This window comes from Gopherus evgoodei, chromosome 5, assembly GCF_007399415.2.
Source record: "Gopherus evgoodei ecotype Sinaloan lineage chromosome 5, rGopEvg1_v1.p, whole genome shotgun sequence".
Taxonomy (NCBI): domain Eukaryota; kingdom Metazoa; phylum Chordata; order Testudines; family Testudinidae; genus Gopherus; species Gopherus evgoodei.
Genome location: NC_044326.1, coordinates 82357839 through 82381726, shown reverse-complemented (window position 1 = coordinate 82381726; position 23888 = coordinate 82357839). Strand labels below are relative to the sequence as shown.

The 23888-nt window shown below is 40.0% G+C and overlaps 1 protein-coding gene and 1 pseudogene across 1 annotated transcript in view; one reads left to right on the top strand and one right to left on the bottom strand.

Moving 5' to 3' along the window:
- Window positions 1-20904, top strand: part of LOC115652676 — a 97720-nt gene extending 76816 nt beyond the window's left edge. The window contains exons 14-16 of the mRNA XM_030565068.1: window positions 6530-6569; window positions 7552-7603; window positions 20823-20904. Coding sequence (XP_030420928.1) covers window positions 6530-6569; window positions 7552-7565 — 54 coding nt within the window. The 3' untranslated portion in view covers window positions 7566-7603; window positions 20823-20904. The remainder of the gene's footprint in view (window positions 1-6529; window positions 6570-7551; window positions 7604-20822) is intronic.
- Window positions 11896-15196, bottom strand: LOC115652674 (annotated as a pseudogene).
- Window positions 20905-23888: the final 2984 nt, after the last annotated feature.

Here is a 23888-nt window from a genome sequence, read left to right as displayed (position 1 = left end):
AAGGACACTGTCCCCCAAAGTAGAGCATAAGGCCCAGATGGGGCCATACCTTTAATATCTTCAGAACCCCTTGGATTACAAGTGGTGTTGGCAACAGACTCAGCTTTTGTCAGTTTGAACTTTGGACATACTGTTCTGACTAGTTCTTTGCTATGAGCCCTTCTCATTTCTGTTGCTCTCCAAATTTCCTTCCTCCTCTGCCCCTTGCCTACTTGCACTTCCCTCCTTTCCCCCAAAAAACCTTTTCCTTCCTACCTTTCCCCCTGCTGACACACTCCCTTGCTACTGCTTCTACAATATGGGAGGGAGTACATTACATTTGCTAACTATCTCTCGGCTTCTCTGTTGTATCTAGAGTTGGGTAAAGAACAGTCATTCCATTTGAAATTTGGTTTTGTACTGAATTAGAACAAAAAGCAATTTTTTTTGAAATTCTCCAAGAAATGGAATTAACTGTTCTGTGCTCAGTTGAGCTGGGAACCCTGGCTCTGGGTCAGTCTGCCAGTGGCCTGCCAGGGAGCCTGAAACAACTGAGCAACTGGGAAGCTCTGACTGGCTCTTTCTGTATCCTTTTTCTAGATGTCTTTTTTTTTTTTTTTAAGATAAGGTCTTTGGAAGAGGACAGACTGTTCCCATGTGTTTAAGTGGTCACTCAATGAGATCTTAATCCTGATTGCAGTGGGTGCTGCTGCAATTCAAATAATGAATCATTAGTCATAAACCATTATCTGCTTAGGCTTCTCACCCTAATAGTTATAATCTAATCGTTTATTTAAATATTGGTTTGTATGTAAAGTAAATTATAATTAAATTCTTCCAGGTAAATACTCATTAATGTTAGTATAAATAATGGCTATGGAGAACCCAGGATTAAAATAAATAAATCTTTAAAATCTGGATTTGTAGATTTGCTCTGCAGTTGTATTCTACAATGTCTACTGACACAGGCCTGGTGATTGAGAAGGATGTAGGGTGTGGGTTGAACCTTGTAAAACCAGTGTAGCAAACAGCTTTGGAATAGCAGGAGCTCTTAGCTCCAAAGTGTGAGCATACTTTGTTGCTCTTTGGTCAGTTATTCTCTTGATAATGGTTAGAGAACTGCTTGGTTATAGGAAGCCAAATGAAATTGTGTGAGAGCATGCTAGTGAAAAGTTTTCTTTGTAGGCTTTTCAGGAAGTTAACATTGATTTCGGAGCAAAATTTGGTATCCTTAATTAAAAATTATCCTTCCAGGAAGTTGTCCATATGACAATCCACAGATAGGTTGATGAAGTTAGTTAATTTAAACTGTGCATTGTGTAGAGATTATTAAATGCAGATAGCTCTCAAACACAAGTGATATTCTTGCCATCTTGAAAAAGCCTTAACCAAGTGTTGTGCAGTAACATAACTGTCCTTCTTCTATATTGTAAGCGTGATTACAATAGCCAGTCACTGCTTTTGGCAGAGCATACGACAAATATATGTACAGAACTGTATCTAAATTGGATCTTCCATACAAGCTTGAATATAATATAAGTAAGAAACTGCTTCACGTGCTGTCTGATAATTTTACTTCTGTGTGCAATATAGTTTAAATTCATTTCAGAGACGTAGCTGTGTTAATCTGTATCAGCAAAAACAATGAGTCCTTGTGGCACCTTAGAGATTAACAAATTTATTTGGGCATAAACTTTTGTGGCTAGAACCCACTTCATCTGAGGCATGGAGTGAAAAATGCAGTAGGCAGGTATAAATATACAGCACATGAAAAGATGGGAGTTGCCTTACCCAAGTGGAGGGTCAGTGCTAACAAGGCCAAGTCAGTTAGGGTGGATGTGGCCCATTCCCAACAGTTGACAAGAAGGGGTGAATATCAACAGAGTTGAATTGGCCTCGTTAGCACTGATAACTCCCCCCATATATATTTTTAAATTCATTTTTTAGTGAAGATATAATACATATTTTTAATAAAACTAAAACCAGTGCTGAGCACCTCCCCCTAGCCTTTCCAGTTATTTATGCATGCTGCCCCCAAAGGTCCACCTCACCATGGGCTCTGTAGTTTATAGTTAATTTGGAGATATACCTATCTCACGGAACTGGAAGGGACCTCAAAAGGTCATTGAGTCCAGCCTCCTGCCTTCACTAACAGGACCAAGTACTGATTTGTGACCCCCTCAAGGACTGAACCCACAACCCTGGGTTTAGCAGGCCAATGCTCAAACCACTGAACTATCCCTCCCCCTAGTTGAGGACTGCATGGCAGGTAAAGTAGGGAACACAAGTTTCATACACAAGTTTCTTCAGCACAGTACATTTTACCTTTAAAGCATACAAATCTTTAAGAAAAGCTACAAAAGCCTAAATGCTCCGTCTCCTATGTTTATGTTCACTTCTTGTGAGTCTTAGACCAGTCAGTGTGTCAGGCAAGTAGGGCTTCCTGCCTCCTGCAGTTCTTCTGTTGGCAGATGATGGTCAGACAGTGAAAGAGAGAGTCTAGAGCAAATCCTGCCTTTAAATAAGGATTCTGTCCCCTTTGCCATGTGACCAACTGATCAACTGCAGCTAGTTAGCCAGGAGGTCCAAGCTTCCATCGAATCTGAACTGCAAAAACCCCTTTCATCCAGCCCAGCTCTTCTCTGGCAAAACCAGGGGTGAGCCTCTTGACTGGGAAACAATTACAGTTGATGACTCCTGTGTTAGCCCTTCAGAGAGGTGTCAGGAATTTTAAGCTGTCCCTTTGGTTGGTTTTTTGTAGCACTAGGCAGCTAGTTATATACTCAAAATGTAGGTCACATTCTTCAAAATGGCAGTTGCATTGTCATTTGCAGATTACAATTTAATATAGACATATATCCATCTGCTACAACATGCTCCTTAGCTATCTAATATAAATAAATAGGAAATAGAATCTTCGAAGAAATACACGAAAGATAATGCATTTGAGTCAAAATTAAAATATTCAGATTAGTTTTATTCAAGTACACCAAATTTGAAGTTTGTGTAAAACAAATGAGTGGCTACTGCTGAGCTGCTTTTAGTCAAATTTCTGCAACAGGTTTTGCAGGTTGAAATGCACTACGCATCACACGATGACTCTTTAGTATTATGAATAGGTAAAGAGATTGATTCCTTGCCTCTTCCTTGAATTATCTGTAAGTCAGGGGAGAGGCGCTTCTTAAAAAATCAGTTTTACTGGATTAATCAAGTGCTGATCAGACTGTGTATTACATACAATGTAGTTACAACAAAGACTTTATCACTGAGAACCATCAAACTGCCATCCTTTGAACAGACTTTTGTGAAACAGATGAATTCAATTCTGAACTGAGCTGTGTTTATTGCAAATAAGGGTTCATGATTTCATGAAGTGATTGTAAAACTGTAGAAAATATCTTTCCTATCTCCACAGGAAATACGTGCATCCTCCCTCTGTGCTGAGAGGGAGGGGCTGGGATTGGTGCCAGCAGCATGAGCACTTGAATGGCAGCCATTTTACTCCAGCTCAAGCACATTATCTGGACACACCAAGGAAGCACAGAGGGCAGCTTCTCAGCACTCGGAGCTGCCAGCTGCACCTTGAGCCTGTTTTACTTGGCATTTCCCCCACACCAACATATACACCTCTATCCTGATATAACACGATCCAATATAACATGAATTCAGATATAATGCGGTAAAGCAGCACTTCGGTGGGGCGGGGCTGTTCACTCCGGTGGATCAAAGCAAGTTCGATATAACACAGTTTCACCTATAATGCGGTAAGATTTTTTGGCTCTTAAGGACAGTGTTATAGCGAGGTAGAGGTGTATCTGGAAACATGGCTACTGAACATGTTAATGGGAATGGTACTAAAGAGCCCATGGATACTTCTGCTACATTTACCCATTCTAAGCGTTTCCAGATTTTGCTTGATGCTGGTTTACAACTGCAAGTTGCTGAAAAACTAGATGGGGTTACCTTGTGGGACTAGTTGCACACAGTGATCTAGTCAAGACCTATTGACGTTGTAAAGGAATTTAATAAAGAAGGTCTGTTGGCAGCGCATCAGCACTTAAAGACCCTAACGTCTCACATGTTCAGAACAATAGTGCTTTTTTATGTCAAGACGGACACATGCAGAGATAAAAAGGGGACCAAGGTGGCAGAGTAGTATAGAGCAAGGTGAAGAAAAAGTTAAGGTACTCTTGAAAGGAACAGGTACACATTGATGTAACTAGTGGACAGAGGAAGCATGGTGGTCTCTCCTCCAGAACGTGTGTATTCGGGACAATATTCTTTTGTCAGTACAGAGATTTTTGTCCAGCAATATTCCAGGAGATTTACTTGAGGATGAGCTTGTTCCATATTTGAGAAAGCTGATCCTGTCTGGGATCAGCACTTCATGATGGGTCAGTTAATGGATCTAAATATAGGATATATTTTTGTCACTACGTGCTAAAGAGGCAGCGCAGGAGGCTGCTAAATCAAACTGTATTTGTAACGGAATCATCAGGTGTGTTTCTGTTGGGGTCCTACAGGAATTGGTTCTTGGTCCCCAGCTATTTAACATTTTTATCAATGACCCTGGAAAAAAACCAGAATCATCACTGATAAAGGTTGCAGATGACTCAGTTCGGCAAGCTGGTAGAAGCAAACAATATGCATTTTACAGTGGCCAAATGTAAAAGCTATGCATCTAGGAAAAAATAACTTAGGCCATCCTTATAGGATAGGGGAGTCTACCTTGGGAAGCAATGACTGCGAAAAAGACTTGAGGGTCCTTGTGGATAATCAGCTGAACATGAGGTCCCAGTGCTATGCTGTGGCCGAAAGGGTTAGTGTGATCCTTGCATGTATAAACTGGGGAATCCTGAGTAGAAGTGAGGAGGCAGTGTTACCTGTGTATGTGGCACTGGTGCGACTGCTGCTGGAATACTGTGTTTAGTTCTCGTATGCACAGTTCTAAATGGCTATTGATAAATGGAGAGAGTTCAGAGAAAAGCCACAAGAATAACTAGCAGATAGGAAAACTTGCCTTATAGTGATAAACTCCAGGAGCTCAATCTGTTAGTCTAACCAAGAGAAGGATAAGGAGCAATTTGATCAGTCTGTAAGTACCTACACGGGGAGCAAAACTGATAATGGGTTGTTCAATGTAGCAGACAAAAATATAACAAATCCAACGGCTGGAAGTTGAAGCTAGACACATTGACCAGAAATAAGGCACAATTTTTAACAGGAATGGTTACCAAGACTTGTGGTGGATTCTCCATCACTAGCAATTTTTAAATTTAAGTTTGGATGTTTTCCTGAAACACTGTAATTCAAACATGAATTCATGGATGTCCTGTGGCCAGTATTATATAGGATATCAGGTTAGATGATTGTTGTGCTCCTTTCTAGCATAGTAATCTTGGAATCCATGAATTCTTACTAGTAAATGTAATTGAGGGATGCCATTAGGGATGGCATTGTCACAGGCCTCCTAAATCATAACCACATAGAAATCAACTTCAGCTAATGTGCTAGAAGTAAGTGAAGTTCCAAACTGAAAGCTTAGCTGTCTAAAAATGGTGTACCAGCTTTCTTTTGGAAGCAGCTAGAGATTTGAAAGATGCTCAGATTTCTCTACTGTTCTTCAGAGGATGCTGTTATATAAAGACTATGTTGAAATATACTGCTGCATGCCTTTGAAATTAATCTACCAAAGTACATGTTGCTTTTCATAGTTCTTTAAAGGTATGTCTACGCTGCAGCTGGGAGCAAGCCTATGAGCCCAGGTAGGCAGATTTGTGCTAGTAGGGCTTGCACTAGCGCACTAAAAGTAATAGTGTGGACACTGGGATATAGATGGAGGATCAGGCTAGACACCCAAGCTCGGACCCACCCTACCCCCTGCACCTAATATCTACCCTGCTATATTTAGCATTTAGCATGAGTCTGGGCTGGGAAGCTTGCTCCCAGCTGCAGTGCAGACATACCTTAAGGACTCTACATACTAATGCTTTACTGATTGATTTCTAGGTAAAAACTAACCAGTAAAGCATTTCCCTGTGGCATATGACTATAATTTACCAGTGCTATGTATGCACGATGTCAGTCATTCAAAAAATAAATAGTAAAAGTTATTCACAATTCTATAATCATTTTCATAAAAAGGATAACAATTATTTGCATTAAACAAACTACAGTTTGGTTCAAATTGTCTGTCTTTTTAACAAATAATTTGTTCCTTTTCTATCAAATTTATATAAGTTTTTGTTTTTGAAATAAATTCATATTTTATGATTAGGGACTTTCATGAATGTTTGTAAACCATTTCAGATGTTTTGTGAAAATGTAATTTCTTTCATCAATTTCATAAAAACATTTTTGTTTTGTATGTCTCTGGTGTAACACACATTTCAGTCATTATATTTCTAGGGAGTTATTACACACAATCTCCCTAGCATTTTGTAAGAGGAAATCCTAGGAAGGGTTCAGGGTGTAATAATATCTGAATTACAGTTGTTTGGGGAAAAATCTGTTAAGAAATTAACCTGTTTATTTTGTTTCCATTTTTTAGCACCTGGTCTTACTGCAGTTGTTGGAGGACGTCCAAGAGTGTAAGTTCACTTCTGATCTTCCCTTGTTTTACTGTGTGCATATAGTATCCTTTTTTTAAAAAAAAGTCCAGTTGTGTCTTGTGTTATGTCTACTACTGGTCACAAGATGACAGTCATATTGCAAAATTCTTGTTAAATTAGCAGACTTCTCTATGTGGTTGTTGGTCACACCATGTTTACCTCAGGTGAGACTCTATCCAGGGTCTTAGTGGCAACATCTCTACTAGGTGAGCCATAAGGAAAACTGTGCTAACTTTGTTTCAGCTGGAATTGGCTCTTTAACCAGCTAAGAACTGCACTTAGATCATTTATGCTTACAAAACCGTCCCCTTTTGCAATCATAAGTTGAAAGCTATGAAGTAGATTAGCTTTAGAGTAATTGAGAGCATCCCTGTAAACTGGTTTTGGGTCAGTATTTTTTTCATATTTAAAACTCTGTTGATGACTTAAATCTTTGTTTTAAATGTTCAAACTCACACTTCTGCTCTCACTCATGAGAACAGTTACTTCTAACTGTGAACAGTCACAGTAGAAACACCTCAGAATGGTCAGGGTACTCTGATTGGGTACTATCTTTAACTATCATAAACATACTCTGAGCATATATTTGTGTCAGTTTTGTCTAACCACCTGCAAAATACAATACCATATTGGACAGATATTCAGAAGGTAAATGAATTTTGATTGGTCATCCTTGGTTTTATAAGCATATTAATGATACCATTTAAAGCTGCCTTGCCCCTTTTCCTTCCCTTTTTTATTTCACTTTCTTAATAAGAAATAAGGCATTTCAGTCATTATATTTCTAGGGAGTTACTACACTTTTCAGATACACCAAAATAGCTCAGAAAAGCATTTCTGATCATGATTTTTAATGCCTATACTGTGGATTTTCAAATGCTGAATGATCTTAAAGATGAATAAACTGACATTGCATTTGTTTATATTTATATTCATTATATCTGTTGCTTTGTATGTCCAGGTCTCCAGTTCTGAAACCATTTTTCTTCCTTTATCCCAAAAGAAATGTCAAGGTAAGAGCCTTAAGGGTGTAATCCTGTTCTTGTTGAAGTTGATGGAAGGATAATATTGATTGCACTGGGAACAGAATCAGGCCTTAAAGCTGCAAAATCTATTAGTGAGTTTTATGAAAATTATATTTTTCTTGCAGATTGTTGTGCCACAAAAAGTGTTATAGCCATCTATCATAGATTACTTTTAAAATACTTCCTCTCTAGTGATTACTGAAACACTAGATTACTCCCAATAGGTTTCTAGGACTCCTGTCTTTGCATATACACTTTAATGTAAAGAGAGTTTATGAGAGAGACAATTAAAGATATTACCTCATTTACCTTGTGTGTCTCATATCCTGGGACCAACATGGCTACAACAACACTGCAAACATTATAGTTTATAAATACTACAATATATTAACTTAAATTAGTGGTCTTGTGAAGGCAGTGAACTGGGAATCAGGAGATCTGGATTCTAATCCTCTGTGACCTTGGGTAAATCTTTTAATCTCCTTAGGTCTGATTCTACCTTTATAATACTGGTGCAAGTCAGGAGTGACTGCTGAAATCAATAGAGCTACACTGGTGTAAAACTTGTGTAAGTGAGAGAAGAATCAGGTCCTTTGTGTTTCAGTTCCTCATCTGTAAAAATGGGAATTGTAATTCCCTACCTCATAGGGGCATTGTAAGACTAAAATAATGAATGTGAGAAACTCACTACTGTAGTATCTGAGTGGAGGAGTTCCATAGAAATGTCTATGAATAAAGATCAAACTATGTCTTATAGGTCAAGTTTAGTTCACAATAAGAGTTTTCTTCAGCCTGCCTGTGGAGTTCATGTTCAGGTGACTGGACAGCATGATCTGAAGAATTACAGCGGGGATGGGTATGTCTACACTAGAGGTAGACATACTTGCACTAGAGGTAGACATACTTGCACTAATTTCTCATCGTAGGTAAATATACTTGCACTAACTTCAGTCAAGCTAGAATACTAAAAGTAGAAGTGTACCCATTGTAGTGCAAGCAGTGAAAGAGGCTAGTTGACCAATTACATACTTAGGATTTCAGACAGGATTGTACTTGGGGTGGGTGGCTAGTCAATCCCACCTGTAATGTCACCATGGCTATACTTCTGTTTTTAGTGCTCTAACTCAGAGTTAGCACAAGTATGTCTAAACAAGCTGGAAATTACCCCTTTAGCTCATGTGTTGACATACTTGATGTGATGTAGCTCCACATCTTTTTTGTTATGCTTGCACTTCCATGCAGTAGATTCAGGTCTTTGTGAGAGCAGCTGGAACAGGAGATTAGTCTTTTTGTGACTATAGTGTACTTATTCTTCTGAGAAAGTGTGGGTGTCATTGCTCTTCAGATTGGAACTAGTTCCTTTACCCTGTGGAGACTGAAGACCAAACTGCATATATACCCTTCCTCCTCCTGATCATTTATTTGACTTGCTCCTTACATTTTGGCTGTTACTTAAATTTCATAATAAGGCATCCTAAGTGAAATTGCAGCTGATACAAAAGCTTCTTGGCCTATCCAATATCATGAGGTAGACCAACATGTATTGACCTTTGGCTAGAGTTTAAGATCCATAGTGATGGTCTTGTGAATGGTGTGAAAATGGGAAAGCTAGAGGAGATGGGCAAAGGCGGGAAATGAAGGAAGTAAAAGCAAACTAGAAATTGTGAAAGACATTACACCTTTAGCAGAACAATTGAATTAATATTTTTACAGGATTTGCTGAAAGCTTAAAAAAAAAATCTTGCCATGGTAAAAATATTTTTCTTTAATAGAAGAAAAATGCCTTTTTCTAAATGGTTACAAGGCAAATCTAACACTGCAAAGATGACAACAAAGTGTCAGGTTCGCTGTCCTGATCCAGGTGTAACTGAGAAGACTGTTATGTGCAAATAATCTGAAAGAATGTAAGCAACTTGAGACAAGGACTGCATCTGTGAGTTTATACAGTGCTTTGCACAATAGGGCCCAAATTCTGATTGGGGTTTAGGGGAGTATTGCTGCAATGTAAAATTAATAGTAATTAAAATACTATAAGCAATTTTTGAACTGCAGTAACAGAAAAAGGAGCAAGTTGTTTGTCACATTTGTTTACTATATGAATTATGATGTTTTCTGATAAACAGTAGTTCAGTACAATACATGCCTCTGCTAGAGATTAAATTTTAAATGACTATCTATACAGCCTAAGGTATTTTATCAAATATCTTGTCATTGCCAAATCTGATGTACAATAGACCTTAGCCTATTACTGTTTAAATTGATCAGATTAAACCTAAAATAGTTAATTATTTTCCAGGCTTGGTAAAATGCCTATTGAGATTAAATAGTAACCTAATCTAAGTCTACACATGGCATATAAAGTGGAAAAAGTCCCTTTTTTGCGCAAAACCTATGGGAGCGTCTACACTTGCCAATGACTTTTTGCAGTGAAACTTAGATGTTTCACCGCAAAAAGAAAACCACCTCCCTGAGAGGTGTACAGCTCCTACCGGTGATGCTGTTGCGGTGTTGTGCAAGCAAAAAACACGTTCTTCCTGTTTACACAGCTTTTGATTTCCAGAGGATATCCCACGGTGCCTAGGTGACCACTCTAGCCAGCAGCTCTGCTGCTCTTTTTCCAGGTAAATAGACATCCACCCCTCCCCCTGTAACGCCCCGGGAACTTTGAAACTCACCTTCCTGTTTTCTTGGAAAGTGCTCACTTATCTGGCCAGGTAATAATGCCTGCTTCAGGGAGCAAACAATCCCCTGCTTGGAGCAATGGTGAGCTACTGGAGCTGATCAGTGTTTGGGGAGAGGAGTCTGTGCAGGGACCCAGGATGCCCCTCGGTCACCTCCCCCCCCCGACCCATCATCAGACTGGAGAGAGCTGCACTGTGGGATAGCTGCCCTAGAGCGCTGCTCTCATCAGTGATGGAAGTGCTGCTAATGTAAACAGTCTCTGACACCTGAGGAATTAAGTGAGTAAACAAACCAGCGCTTTACTTTCACCGGTTACAGCACAAAAACTCTGCAGGTATAGACATAGCCTAGCAGAGAAGGAAAAGCAATAGCTTTCTACTTCCTCTTCCCTCAAACAGAACACCTCAAAAACCTTACTCATTCAGCCTCATCTCGTGTACGTTCTCTATTTGATACATTGATAGGTTTAATCAACAATTAAATTGTATGTGACCTACCATCATTAGAGGGCGTCATTACATAAATACTGTAAATTCTTTGATTAAGAATCTGGAGCCATGCATCAACAGTAATGGTCTACATGTAGACTGTAGTGCAGGTATGGGATGGATTGACTGCTTATAATGTAGGAGTTCACTTAGGGAGAGTCTGACTCCCATTCAAATAAACATACTTCACCATTTGCCCTAAAAAGAAAAGTATTACTTAAGGAGATTTTTGAATGTTTTAATGTTGCTACAATAAATTCTCTTGCTTTGTGCTCAGTAAATTAGTTTTTGCTTCCTTTTTGGTGAAAAATAAGGATTGTTGTTTTGTTTATTTCTCTGCTCATATACAGTTGTTCCAACTGAGCAGACAGCATTTATGGCTTTATAGCTGAAAAAGTTATTTAACTTTTGTTAAAAGGTGGCCTTATTTGAATACATTAATTTAAAAAAAACCTGAAAGCATTTGTCAACCTAACTTTAAAAAGAACTCACCAAAATCCCAGCAAAAATATCTAAGGCAAGAATAATTTTTCCAGAATATTTTATTACTTATAGTCTCTTCACATAAGCTTTAGAGATCTTGTTAAAAGTTCACAAGTTGTGTATGCTGCTCCAAACTGACTACTAATTATCAGGCAATACTTTCATGCTCTTCAGACGAACATGAGGATTTCTTTTGTGACCTATTTCAACAAGAGAAATGGATAACGTTACTGGTGTGCCCTAGCAAACTTTTGTCAGCCTGAATGTGGTTAGTCTCCAACTAGACCAGCGTTTCCCAAACTTTTTTGGCCACAGAACACTTTTTAGCCTATTATGGAACATTTATAATATTATTTTGTAGTCATTTGGTTTTCAAATAAAAAAATTGCATTATTTATGCTCAAATATATATTATTTTATAAAACAAAGCAAAAATACAAATTTAAAATAACTTGAACTAACGGTTTCTAACTGGAAAGTGCATATAAAGTAGTACAAAAATCAAGTGCAAGAGTCAAAAATAAAAAGTGTTCTGCTTAAAACCTTTTTTTATATATACACAAAACCAAACAAATTGGATTTTTACTAGGAAAATCTATTTTTAGAAACAGAAATACAAATTTGGATTTAATGGGATTGGTGTTTCTGCATTTTTCTATCACAAATTCGCTTAATATTAGGAATAATACTGGAAAGTTGAATCGTAATGTCAGGCGCAGCATCAAGTCTGTTCCTATGGTTTTTGTTTCAGTATAATACGAAAATCCCATCTCACACAAATAAGTTGTAGCAAAAGGAAGGAGCACTCGAACTGCACGTTTAGCCACATTAAAGTACTCTTTTATTAGGCTGCTCAAAAAATTATTCAGTGGAAGATCCTTAAACTTTTGTTTCAAATCAGAGTCAGAAATTAAGTTAATTAGGCTTTCATAATCGTGTGCAGTAAAGCTGACTGGTTTGGCTGTAATTACAAACGGATTTTGAACCCAAGCATTATCATCAGTAGTTGTAGGAAAATATTCTAATAAAGAGGCCTGCAAGTCACGTAAGTGCTGTAAAATGGTGCTGGAAACTTCTTCATGGACTGTAGAATTTATTTCAGTCAGAAATTCATGTACTGTAGGGAAGCAGTCGAAGTTATTCTGTTCTACAGAAAATGCCCAGAATTCCAGTTTCTTTTTTAATAACAAAATTTTATCCATTGTAGTAAAAATGGTCACATCCTTTCCTTGCAGTGACAGATTAATTTCATTTAATTTTGCAAAAATATCTGCAAGATACACAAGTCTCATTAGCCATGAGGAATTTGTCAGACAATCATTAAATTTTTGTCCTGAATTATCTGAAGTGAAGAATACCAGTAGTTCACTATGAAGCTCAAAAAGTCTCACAAGCACTTTTCCTCTGGATAGCCACCTTACTTCCATATGTAAAAGAAGCACTTTGTGCTGACTACCCATTTCCTCACACAAAATTTTAAATAACCTGGATTGAAGTGGTCAAGATTTGACAAAATTCATAACTTGTACTGCTTCATCGAGCACAATTTGCAGATATGCTGGTTTTTTTTTTTAACTGCAAGTGCTTGTCTGTGTAGAACACAATGGCTCTTAGTGTTTTCTGGTGCCACACTTATGATTCGCATTACAGCTCCCGATCATCGCCTGAGCACTGTCAGTACATACATCAATACATTTTCCCCAACTAATTTCATGCTTTCTGATAAAATTGTTGATGCAGTTGAATATTTCTTCTCCAGTTGTGTTGGTGTGCAGAGATTCACATAAGAGCAGGTCCTCTTCAATAATATTATTAAATCTATATCAGATTTACTAATACTAGTACTAGTAGCACAGCAAGTCCTGAAACGTCAGTGGACTCATTTAGCTGCAATGAATAGTCATGGCAAATTTTCAGTCGGCAAACTAGCTCTTTTTCTATGTCATTGGCAAGATCTTTAATACGGCGTGCAATGGTATTATTTGACAACTGTACAGCGTCAATTTTTTTACTAGACTGCTCGCTCAACATGCACGTTACAGTATCTTTCACACAAAGCTTGATAAGCGTTTCTCCAATAGTGTGAGCTTCTCCAGCAAGCGCTATACGGTAACTTACTCGATAAGATGCCTCTGTTGCACTTTCGTTGTCTGTTTTAGCAATTTTAATCATCGGAAGTTTACAATTTCCAAGTGAGTCATGCTTCCTCTTGAAAAAAATTATATCTTTGTCTTTATATTCAGCATGCTTGGTTTCCAAATGCCTACAAAGTTTAGCAGTAGCCAATGAACTGTTTGCTAGTATTTTGCGGCACGCGACACACTGCACATCAGGAACATCTTTATTTCCAACACACGACAAATAATTTTCATCATACTTTTGTTTCGGTCTTTTAACACCTGCTTCTTCTTGTTTTTTGATATACTTCAGTGGAAATTCTTTCACCTTGGATAACTCACTAGTACTAACAGATTTTTCAGCAACAAAAGACTGCGATTGTTCATCCTCACTTTGAAGTGTCTCAATATTTTGCTTGTTTATTTCGGCCACATTTGGGAGTACCAGAAGAACTCGCTTTTCGATCCAAAGTTCCTTCTTTTAGCCACAATTCCATGGTAATTAGGTTTAGTAACAGTATTTAGAAATACTAATTTTTGTCAAATTTTGTTTGTAACAAATATTTATATTGTTTTGAGCAAAGCTAGTTTAGTTGTGCTTACCGCACATATGGTAAAGTGAATATGTTATATTCAACATGGTGTAAAGAGAATGGTATGTGCATACCACTGCAGTTCACGCAGCCTCTAGCGGAAGAGGTACAACGTCACTAACTGAAATGTGACCGAAAGAAGTAGGTGTCAACATGCTTGTGTACCATATTCTCTTTACACTATAATATTTAATATGAGATTTATCAATAACCTAGAAAAAGTTTTATGTTAATTATAGTCACTCAAAAAAAGTTGTAAACGATGCTTAAAATATGCCAAATTTAAAATTAAAAAAAATTTAAAGACCCTTTCTAGAGAGTGTCCTTCTAGAGAGTAGGAAGCCATCCATGTGCCGAGCCTACTTAGTGAAGTGTCCAGGTTCTCTAGGTGGGCGGACGAGCAGGGTACTTCCCCAATGGCTGCCCCACTCCAACTTATCCTTGAGTATCTCCTTCACCTTAGAACTCAGGGCCTGGTGCCTTCCTCCATCAGGGTGCACCTGGCTGCTATTTCAGCGTTCCATCCGCCGGTCCAGGTTTCTCCCATGCCATGACCGGGCGTTTCCTCAAGGGGCTAGACCAGTCCTTTCTGTATGTTAGAACCCTGTTCCTCAGTGGGATCTAAACTTGGTGTTATCCTGCCTCACGGGGCCCCCGTTCGAACCCCTGGCCACATGCTCGTGGTCTCACCTTTCATGGAAGGTAGCCTTCCTCGTGGCTATCACGTCAGCCCGGCGGATATCGGAGCTCAGAGCCCTGACCTGCGACCCCCCCCCCACACACAGTCTTTCACAAGGACAAGGTATTCCATGCATTCCTCCCTAAGGTGGTCTCCGCCTTTCACATGAGCCAGGACATCCTTCTACCTGTCCTCTGCCCCAAACTTCATGTCTCTAACGAGGAACGCTGCCTCCATATGCTCAATGTGCGCAGGACACTGCCTTTGTATCTAGATCAGACTAAGCCATTCCATAGGTCCTTGCAACTCTTTGTTGCTTCAGCTGAGCGCATGAAAGGTCAACCAGTTTCCACCCAGATGCTTTCCTGATGGATTACATTGTGCATCCACACATGCTACGACCTAGCAGGGGTTCCCTCACCACCTATCATGAAGGTGCACTCGACAAGGGCTCAGGCCTTGTCAGCTGTCTTTGTGGCCCTTGTCCCTATCCAGGACATCTGTAGAGCCACTACCTGGTCCTCAGTACCCACGTTCATGTCGCACTATGCGATTGTCTCCCATGCCAGGGATGACGCTTGTTTCGGTAGAGCTGTGCTTCAGTCAGGGAATCTATAAACTCCTACCCACCTCCATCAGACATAGCTTGCAATCACCTACTGTGGAATACACATGAGCAAGCACTCGAAGAAGAAAGGACAGATACCTGTTCCGTAACTTGCATTCTTCGAGATGTGTTGCTCATGTCTATTCCATATCCTGCCCTCCTTCCCCTCTGTCGGAGTTGGTCCAACAAGAAGGAACTGAGGGTGGGGGGAGTGTATAGCTCCCCTTATAGCACGCTATGGAGGTGCCACTCCAGGGGTCACAGCAGCACTCCCCCTATGGGTACTGCTAAGGGAAAAACTTCCGGCACCAGTGTACGTGGCGATCACGCACACCTACTGTGGAATAGACATGAGCAGCACATCTCAAAGAATGCCAGTTACAGAACAGCTACTTGTCCTTTCCAGGAAGAAATCGATTACTGTATTATATTGCAGAATATGGAGGAAGTTCAGTACATGGTGGGTACGGAGCTAAAAAGCACCCAATATTGCCCAAATAAAATATTTCCCTTAAAATGGACTTTCCCTGGGACTGAAGGTAAACATACTATGCAACATGCTTCAACTCTTTTCATCATTCTAGCAGTAAACAAGCCAAGGCTCATCCTGTCAAAAGGTTCCTAAGAACTACAATACTTTTTTTAACCCACAAGAAAGATATTGAGTTGCTCCTTGGTGATTGAATTTAGTTCTAGATGCTCTCACCAAAACATCATTTGGATATCTCTACATTTAGATTTCTTGTACTGTCTTTCTGTTTAAAGTGGCATTTGTAGTGGCAATCATCTCAGCCTGGTACATTTCCAAACTAAAGAGACTATCGGTGGAACCTCAGTACTTCATTTTTAATGCAAAATAGTGCTTCATCCGGATCAGTCTTCATCCCTAACATAGACACAATTTTCCATCATGCTTAAGAAGTGTAGTTTATCCTTCCTTTTATCCTAAGATCATTCATCCTAATGGAAAAAAAATATAAGTGCTGTCCTAATTTATCTAAAAAGGACTAAAGCCTTCAGAAATTTATTTCCAATTCATCTTCTGTCAGCCTGCAGTTAAAACTTTGAAATCTACAATTTCTTGATGTCTAAAACTATACATGCTGAAGTTTACAAAACAACAAATGCACATTAGACCAGAATTGTGTCAATGGGTAGAGAAATCATTTGTATTTTATGAGATCTGCAAAGATAGGTATTTGATCCTCTGTGCACACCTTTCCTAAACATATTAAAATTGAATGCACAGGCCTGTGCAGATGCTGCTTTTGGAAGTTTTGAACTGCATGCTAAAAGACCTACTTGCTTCTCACTTACATTTATTAAACTTCTTGTAAGTAGTTTAGGTATTAATTTGGTTTCCACTGATAAACACATACATACATACACAGAGATTTACTGCTGTTATCATAATAGTGAACTTGGCCATGAATGATGAAAGACTTCCAGTAGAACTGAAAGGCAACACATTGAAAACTAATAAAAGGCATTTCCTTTTATATTGCACAAAAATTAATATGTGAAACTGACTACCATAAAATATCATTGAGTGCTAGAGCTTAAGATTCAAAAAGAGGTTTGTCATAAGAATGGCCCTGCTGGGTCAGACCAAAGGTCCATCTAGCCCAGTATACTGTCTTCAGACAGTGGCCAGTGCCAGGTGCCCCAGAGGGAATGAAAGAACAGGTAATCATCAAGTGATCCATCCCCTGTCTGCTCATTCCCAGCTTCTGGCAAAGATTAGGGACACCATTCCTGCCCATCCTGGCTTACAGCCATTGATGGACCTATCCTCCATGAATTTATCTAGTTCTTCTTTGAACCCTGTTATGGTCTTGGCCTTCACAATATCCTCTATCAAGGAATTCCATAGGTTGTGTGTAGTGTGAAGAGATACTTCCTTTTATTTGTTTTAACCTGCTGCCTATTCATTTCATTTGCTGACTCCTAGTTGTTGTGTTATGAGAAGTAGTAAACAACACTTCCTTATCTGCTGTCTCTACGCCAGTCATGATTTTATAGACCTCAATCATATGTCCCCTTAGCCGACTCTTTTCCAAACTGGAAAGTTCCATTCTTATTACTCTCTTCTCATATGGAATCATTTTTGTTGCCCTTTTCTGAACCTTTTCCAATTCCGGTATATCTTTTTTGAGATGGAGTGACCACATCTGCACACAGTATTCAAGATGTGGGCATACCATGGATTTATATAGAGGCAACATGATATTTTCTGTTCTGTTGTTTATCCCTTTCTTAATTATTCCCAGCATTCTATTCGCTTTTTGATTGCTGCTGCACATTGAGTGGATGTTGTCAGAGAACTATCCACAATGACTCCAAGATCTCTTTCTTGAGTGGTAACAGCTAATTTACACCCCATCATTTTATATGTATAGCTGGGATTGTGTTTTCCAACATGCATTACTTTGCTGTTATCAACACTAAATTTAATCTGCCATTTTGTTACCAAGTCACCCAGTTTTGAGTGATCTTTTATAGCTCTTCACAGTCTGCCTGGGTCTTAACTATCTTTAGTAATTTTGTATCATCTTCAAATTATGCCACCTCACTGTTTACCCCTTTTTCCAGATCATTTATGAATATGTTGAATAAGACTAGTCCCAGAATAGACCCCTGGGGACACCACTATTTACCTCTCTCCATTCTGAAAACTGACCATTTATTCCTACCCTTTGTTTCCTATCTTTTAACTAGTTATCAGTCCGTGAGAGCACCTTCCCTTTTATCCCGTGGCAGCTTACTTTGCGTAAGAGCCTTTTGTGAGGGAGGCTTTCTGAAAATGTAAGTACACTATACCCACTGGATCCCCTAGGTCCACATGCTTGTTGACCCCTTCAAGAAATTCTAGTAGATTAGTGAGGCATGATTTCCCTTTACTAAAACTATGTTGACTCTTCCTCAACAAATTATGTTCATTTGTATGTCTGACAATATTGTTCTTTATTATAGTTTCAACCAGTTTGCTCGGTACTGAAGTCAGGTTTACAGGCCTGTAATTGCCGGGATCACCTCTGGAGACCTTTTTAAAAATTGACGTCATGATAGCTATCCTCCAGTCATCTGGTACAGAATCTGATTTAAATGATAGGTTACAGACTACAGTTAGTAGTTCTGCAATTTCATATTTGAGTTCCTTCAGATCTCTTGAGTGAATACCATTTGGTCCTGGTGACTTATTGCTGTTTAATTTATCAATTTATTCCAAAACCTACCTCAATCTGCGACAGTTCCTCAGATTTGTCACCTAAAAAGAACGGCTCAAGTTTGGGAATCTCCCTCATATCCTCAGCCATGAAGACCGATGCAAAAAATTCATTTAGTTTCTCTGCAATGGCCTTATCGTCCTTGAGTGCTCCCTCAGCACCTCGATCGTCCAGTGGCCCCACTGGTTGTTTAGGCTTGCTGCTTCTGATGTACTTAGAAACAAATTTGCTATTACTTGTTGAGTCTTTGGCTGACTGTTCCTCAAATTCTTTTTTGGCCTTCCTAATTGTATTTTTACACTTCATTTGCCAGTGTTTATGCTCCTTTCTATTTTCCTCACTAGGATTTAAATTCCACTTTTTAAAGGATGCCTTTTTGCCTCTCACTGCTTCTTTTACTTTGTTGTTTAGTCACAGTGGCTCTTTTTTGGTTCTCTTACTATGTTTTTTTTAATTTGAGGTATACATTTAGGGTTGAGCCTCTTTTAAAAGTTCCCACATAGCTTGCAGAGATTTTGCTTTAATTTCTGTTTAACTAACCTCCTCATTTTTGTGTAGTTCCCATTTCTGAAATTAAATGCTACAGTGTTGGGCCACTGTGGTGTTTTTCCAGCCACAGGGATATTACATTTAATTATATTATGGCTACTATTACCAAGTGGTCCAACTATAGTCACTTCTTGGACCAGATCCTGTGCTCCACTTAGGACTAAATCAAGAAGTGCCTCTCCTCTAGTGGGTTCCAGGACCAGCTGCTCCAAGAAGCAGTCATTTAAGATGTCAAGAAATTTTATCTCTGCATTCTGTCCTGAGGTGACATGTACTCAGTCAATATGGGGATGGTTGAAATCCCGCATTATTATTATTGAGTTTTTTATTTTAATAGCCTCTCTAATCTCCCTGAGCATTTCACAGTCACTATCACCATCCTGGTCAGGTGGTCAGTAATATATCCCTACTGCTATATTCTTATTAGAGCATGGAATTTCTATTCAGAAAGATTCTATGGTACAGTTTGATTCAGTTACGATTTTTACTTCACTTGGTTCTATGCTTTCTTTCACATTTAGTGCCACTCTCCCACCAGCATGACCTGTTCTGTCCTTCAGTTATATTTGTACCCTGGTATTACTGTATCCTATTGATTATCCTCATTCCACCAAGTTTGTGATGCCTATTATATCAATATCTTCATTTAATATGAGGCACTCTGGTTTACCCATTTTATTATTTAGACTTCTAGCATTGGTATATAAGCACTTTAAAAACTTTAAAATCTTTTTAACTGTAATTGAATAAGACTTTTTTTTTCATTTGACTGTTTCTGATCAGACCCTGCCTGTATTTTATCATTTTCCATCCTCTCGTCCTCACTAAGACATAGATATTCTCTATTAATAGATCCTCCCCTAAAGGATGTCTGAACCATGTGCTCTTCCACACCTGTCAGCTTTCCCCCAGCCTTTAACATTGAAAAGGTCATAGAGCAGATTTTAAACTAAGTGACAGCAATCCGGTTCCATTTTGGTTTAGGTGAAGGCCATCCTTCCTGTATAGACTCCCCCTTCCCCAAAAGTTTCCCCAATTCCTAATAAATCTAAACTCTCCTCCCTATCCCATCGTCTCATCCACACATTGAGACTCTGGAGTTCTGCCTGTCTAACTGGCCCTGTGCGTGGAACTGGGAGCATCTCAGAGAATGCTACCATGGAGGTCCTGGACATCAGTCTCTTACCTAGCAGCCTAAATTTGGCCTCCAGGACCTTTTGCCTATCCTTCTATATGTCACTGGTACCTACATGTATCACAACCACCGGCTCCTCCCCAGCACTACACATAAGTCTATCTAGAAGTCTCGAGAGATCCACAACCTTCACGCTAGGCAGGCAAGTTATCGTGCAGTTCTCCCACATATGACTATGGATAATAAGAACATTCACAGTTACAAAACATATTATCTACAATTTTAAAGGCTATAAACTTTCAGACTTCAAAGCATAAGCCAACCATTAACTTCATGGGACTAGAAGAATGTGTCCTTTATAGTATTGTAATTGTCTATTATGGCATTTCTTTCCTTTGAAGCATAAGGTACTAGCCAGTGTCAGAGATAGGATACCCAACTAGATGGAGCCCTTGTTTGACCTGGTAAGGCAACTTCTATGTTCCGATGTTAAAATAAGCCATACGGTACATCACTCTTTCCACCATATTTGAAGATGGGGTTTAGGAATAGAGAATTATAAAGCAGAAAGTTTAATAAAATTCACATGCATTGCACTAAATTTCTCTTTGTGTAATACAGTAGTTTAAAAATGGGTATTTTTTCAGATCAACATCTTTTTGAATGGACAACATGTTGAAACATTTCAGGAAGATCTTACATTTACGTCAGATGTAGTTGTTTCACTTGATTCACCAAAGACTGATGATGAGTTAAGAGGTACGTTTGTCTTTAAGATCACTGACTTTTCTCTCTAACTGTTATTTATACTTTTTACTAGGTATTCATCTTTGTCTCTGTATAAACCTCAGTGTCATGAGAAACACTAGCATAAAGTTTTGATATGTGTGGCACATAGCACTATCCACATGTTAGACGCAGGGACAAGAACAGAGTTTTTCCAGTGGCAACAGAGAGTGGAAAGCACTGCACTGGAAGCATCTCCTGCTTGAAACAGGAGTGTGACACCTACATGTAGTGAAAGAAGGGGGGAGAAAAATGGGGGAAATGATAGTGCAGAGCAGGCAAAAAGCCATGTGGCTAACCATTTAAATTGACTCTGTAAGGGTCCCCAGCCTTTGAGACTTGAGTCCCCTGGGTTTGTCTACGCCACAGAGGTGTGCTTGCAGCATGGATGTACTTAAGCTACCTTTGATCTAGCTGGCTTGAGTAATAATACAGTGGAGTCAGGTAGTACAGACTTCAGCATAGGCTAGCTACTCGAGCATGAGTACACTTGAAGGCCTGTGCTGCTGCAGCTTCATTGCTGTAATCACTTGAGCTAGTTAGATCAAAGCTAGCTAGGTCTTCAGCTACCTGGGCTTCAGTCACACCTGTTGATTGCAGTGTAGACATACGCTTTGTTATATGTCTCTGGTCACAGGTTACAGAACAAAATACACTCCTGGCTTATCTACCGAGATCCTCTTTTTCAAAAAGTAGCCAAACAGGATGGAAAACAAAACAAATGTGTATATATATATATATCATTAATTGATCATTTATAATTTGACCTGAGGATATATATTGGAAAAAGAATGGTTATTTACTTTCCTTTTGTTCTTCCAAACTTCTTGTACTCATAATAATACCTAGCTCTTATATGGCATTTTTCATCTGTAGATCTCAAAGCACTGCTAAGATTACTCTAGTCTGCTTTGTAAATTTAATTACGTTTACTAAGTTGAAATATTGTCTACACATAGAAATTTTACCCGGACAATAGTAATTGCAGTAAATCAACAGCAACAGCATGGTATTCCCAAAATACCCTGTGCTCCTTTTGTTTCACTGCTGAGCAGTGTGCATTCAGGAATTTTTCTTGCTGTGCACTGTGGGATGCATAGCCAAAGCCAAGCTAGTTCTGATTTTTTTTTAATCTGAGGCACAGCTGATGGAGGGGGGCCTGCTGGCTTGGTATGCAAATTGGAGGACATTCTTACAACTACCGAAATGACTAACTTCTACCAACAACATATCTTTCCGTGTCCAGAAAACTGGGAAGTTCAATGGCGACAAACTGCTGAAGCAAAACTACCTGTGCGCTGTGATCCGTCATCCCCTTGCAGAATACTGAATTGAACAACTTCTGAAAACCAGGAATTCAGCATTGTTTGCCAGTGTAACCATAACTCTGCCCTCTCTCAACAATCCAATACACCCTGTTAACACTCACACCTTTACTCTGCCAGTCCCACAGTTGTTGAAACGTACAAGCTCTTCCTCCTCTTACAACCCATTTTCTCACCCACAGAATTCCATTTACCACTACAGAAAGATAATGAGGAACAAAAAAATGCTTACGTCACCTTTCCTCTGGAAAGAGTAGCAAGATTCTCTGGCTGAGCCGTAGAGCCAGATCAGGATGGTGGAAGCAGAAGGCAATCAGGGAATCACCAGCAAAGTTCCCCAGACCACAGAGCCATGACCAGAAGGAACAGCCAGAGAGGGCTGAAGATTGGGGAATGATGGAGAGCAGTGGCAGATTAACAAATTTGCTGCCCCTAGGCCCGAGTGTGCCACAACTCCCCTATTTCCCCCACACATACCAGTCACCTCTGCTCCACCGTGGCATGCCTGGGACGGAGCGGGCAGAAGGGGAGTTCTGTCACACTCGGGGGATGGCGGAGGTGGAGTGATGGTGAGCTGGGGCAGGGAGTGGTTCCCTTCCCCCCCCGAAGAGTTACTCTCGATGCCCACCGGCCCAGGTCACCTCCGCTATCCCCCAAGCGCACCACTACTTGCTTCTCCTTCCCTCCCAGTGTTTTCGCATGGCAAGCCTGGGAAGGAGGGGGGAGAAGGGGAGTTGTGGTGCTCAGGGGATGGCAGCGGTGGAGCGGAGGTGAGCTAGGGTGGGGAGCGATTCCCAGCCCTCCCTGGGTTACTCCTTGTGCCCGCGGGCCCCAGCTCACCTCTGCTCCACCTCCTCCGAGTGCCGCTACTCGGTTCTCCCTCCCTCCCAGCACTTTTGCGCAGCAAGCCTGAGAGATACGTGGAAGGAAGGAAGCACGGTGCGCCTGGGGGAGGAGGTGGGCCGGGGATTTGGTGAAGAGGCGGAGTTGGGGAGGGGGCATGAGCAAATTTGCCGCCCTAGGCCTAGGCCTTGTTGGCTCAGGCGATAATACACTGCTGATGGAGAGGTGAACTAATTGATGTCTCCAGGAGAAAGTTAGAACCAGACCTGAGAATTAAACAAGGATGAGAAGCACCCCACCTAGAGGGGCTAGGGTTAGGGATGGTGAGAGATGCCAAAGCCGTACTTGAGAGGTGAGACAGTAAGTGATGCCAGAACCATGCCTGAGAGTTTACACAGAGCGAGAGATGCTGGAGCTGTACTGGAGAGCTGGAATATGATGAGAGACACCAGACACCTACTGGATGTGTCAATGGACTATTGGGACTTGAAAGACTTAATGTACTCTTTGGATTGTGCTGGGGAATTCTGAATTATGGTTGTGGGAATTTTGTAATAAATTACCCCACAGAGCTCGTTATACTCAAAAAGCTTGCATGGAATTACTGCGGACTCAGGAGCAAAGGAGAAACTGAGGCAGGCTTATCTGTTGTACTGCAGCTTGCTCCAGGAGAAATGTGGGCATGCGATCGGCCTCTGGGAAGAGGGATACTCCCAGTGTCTGGAATTCGGAAAGGGCCACTATGAGGCCACCCCTATG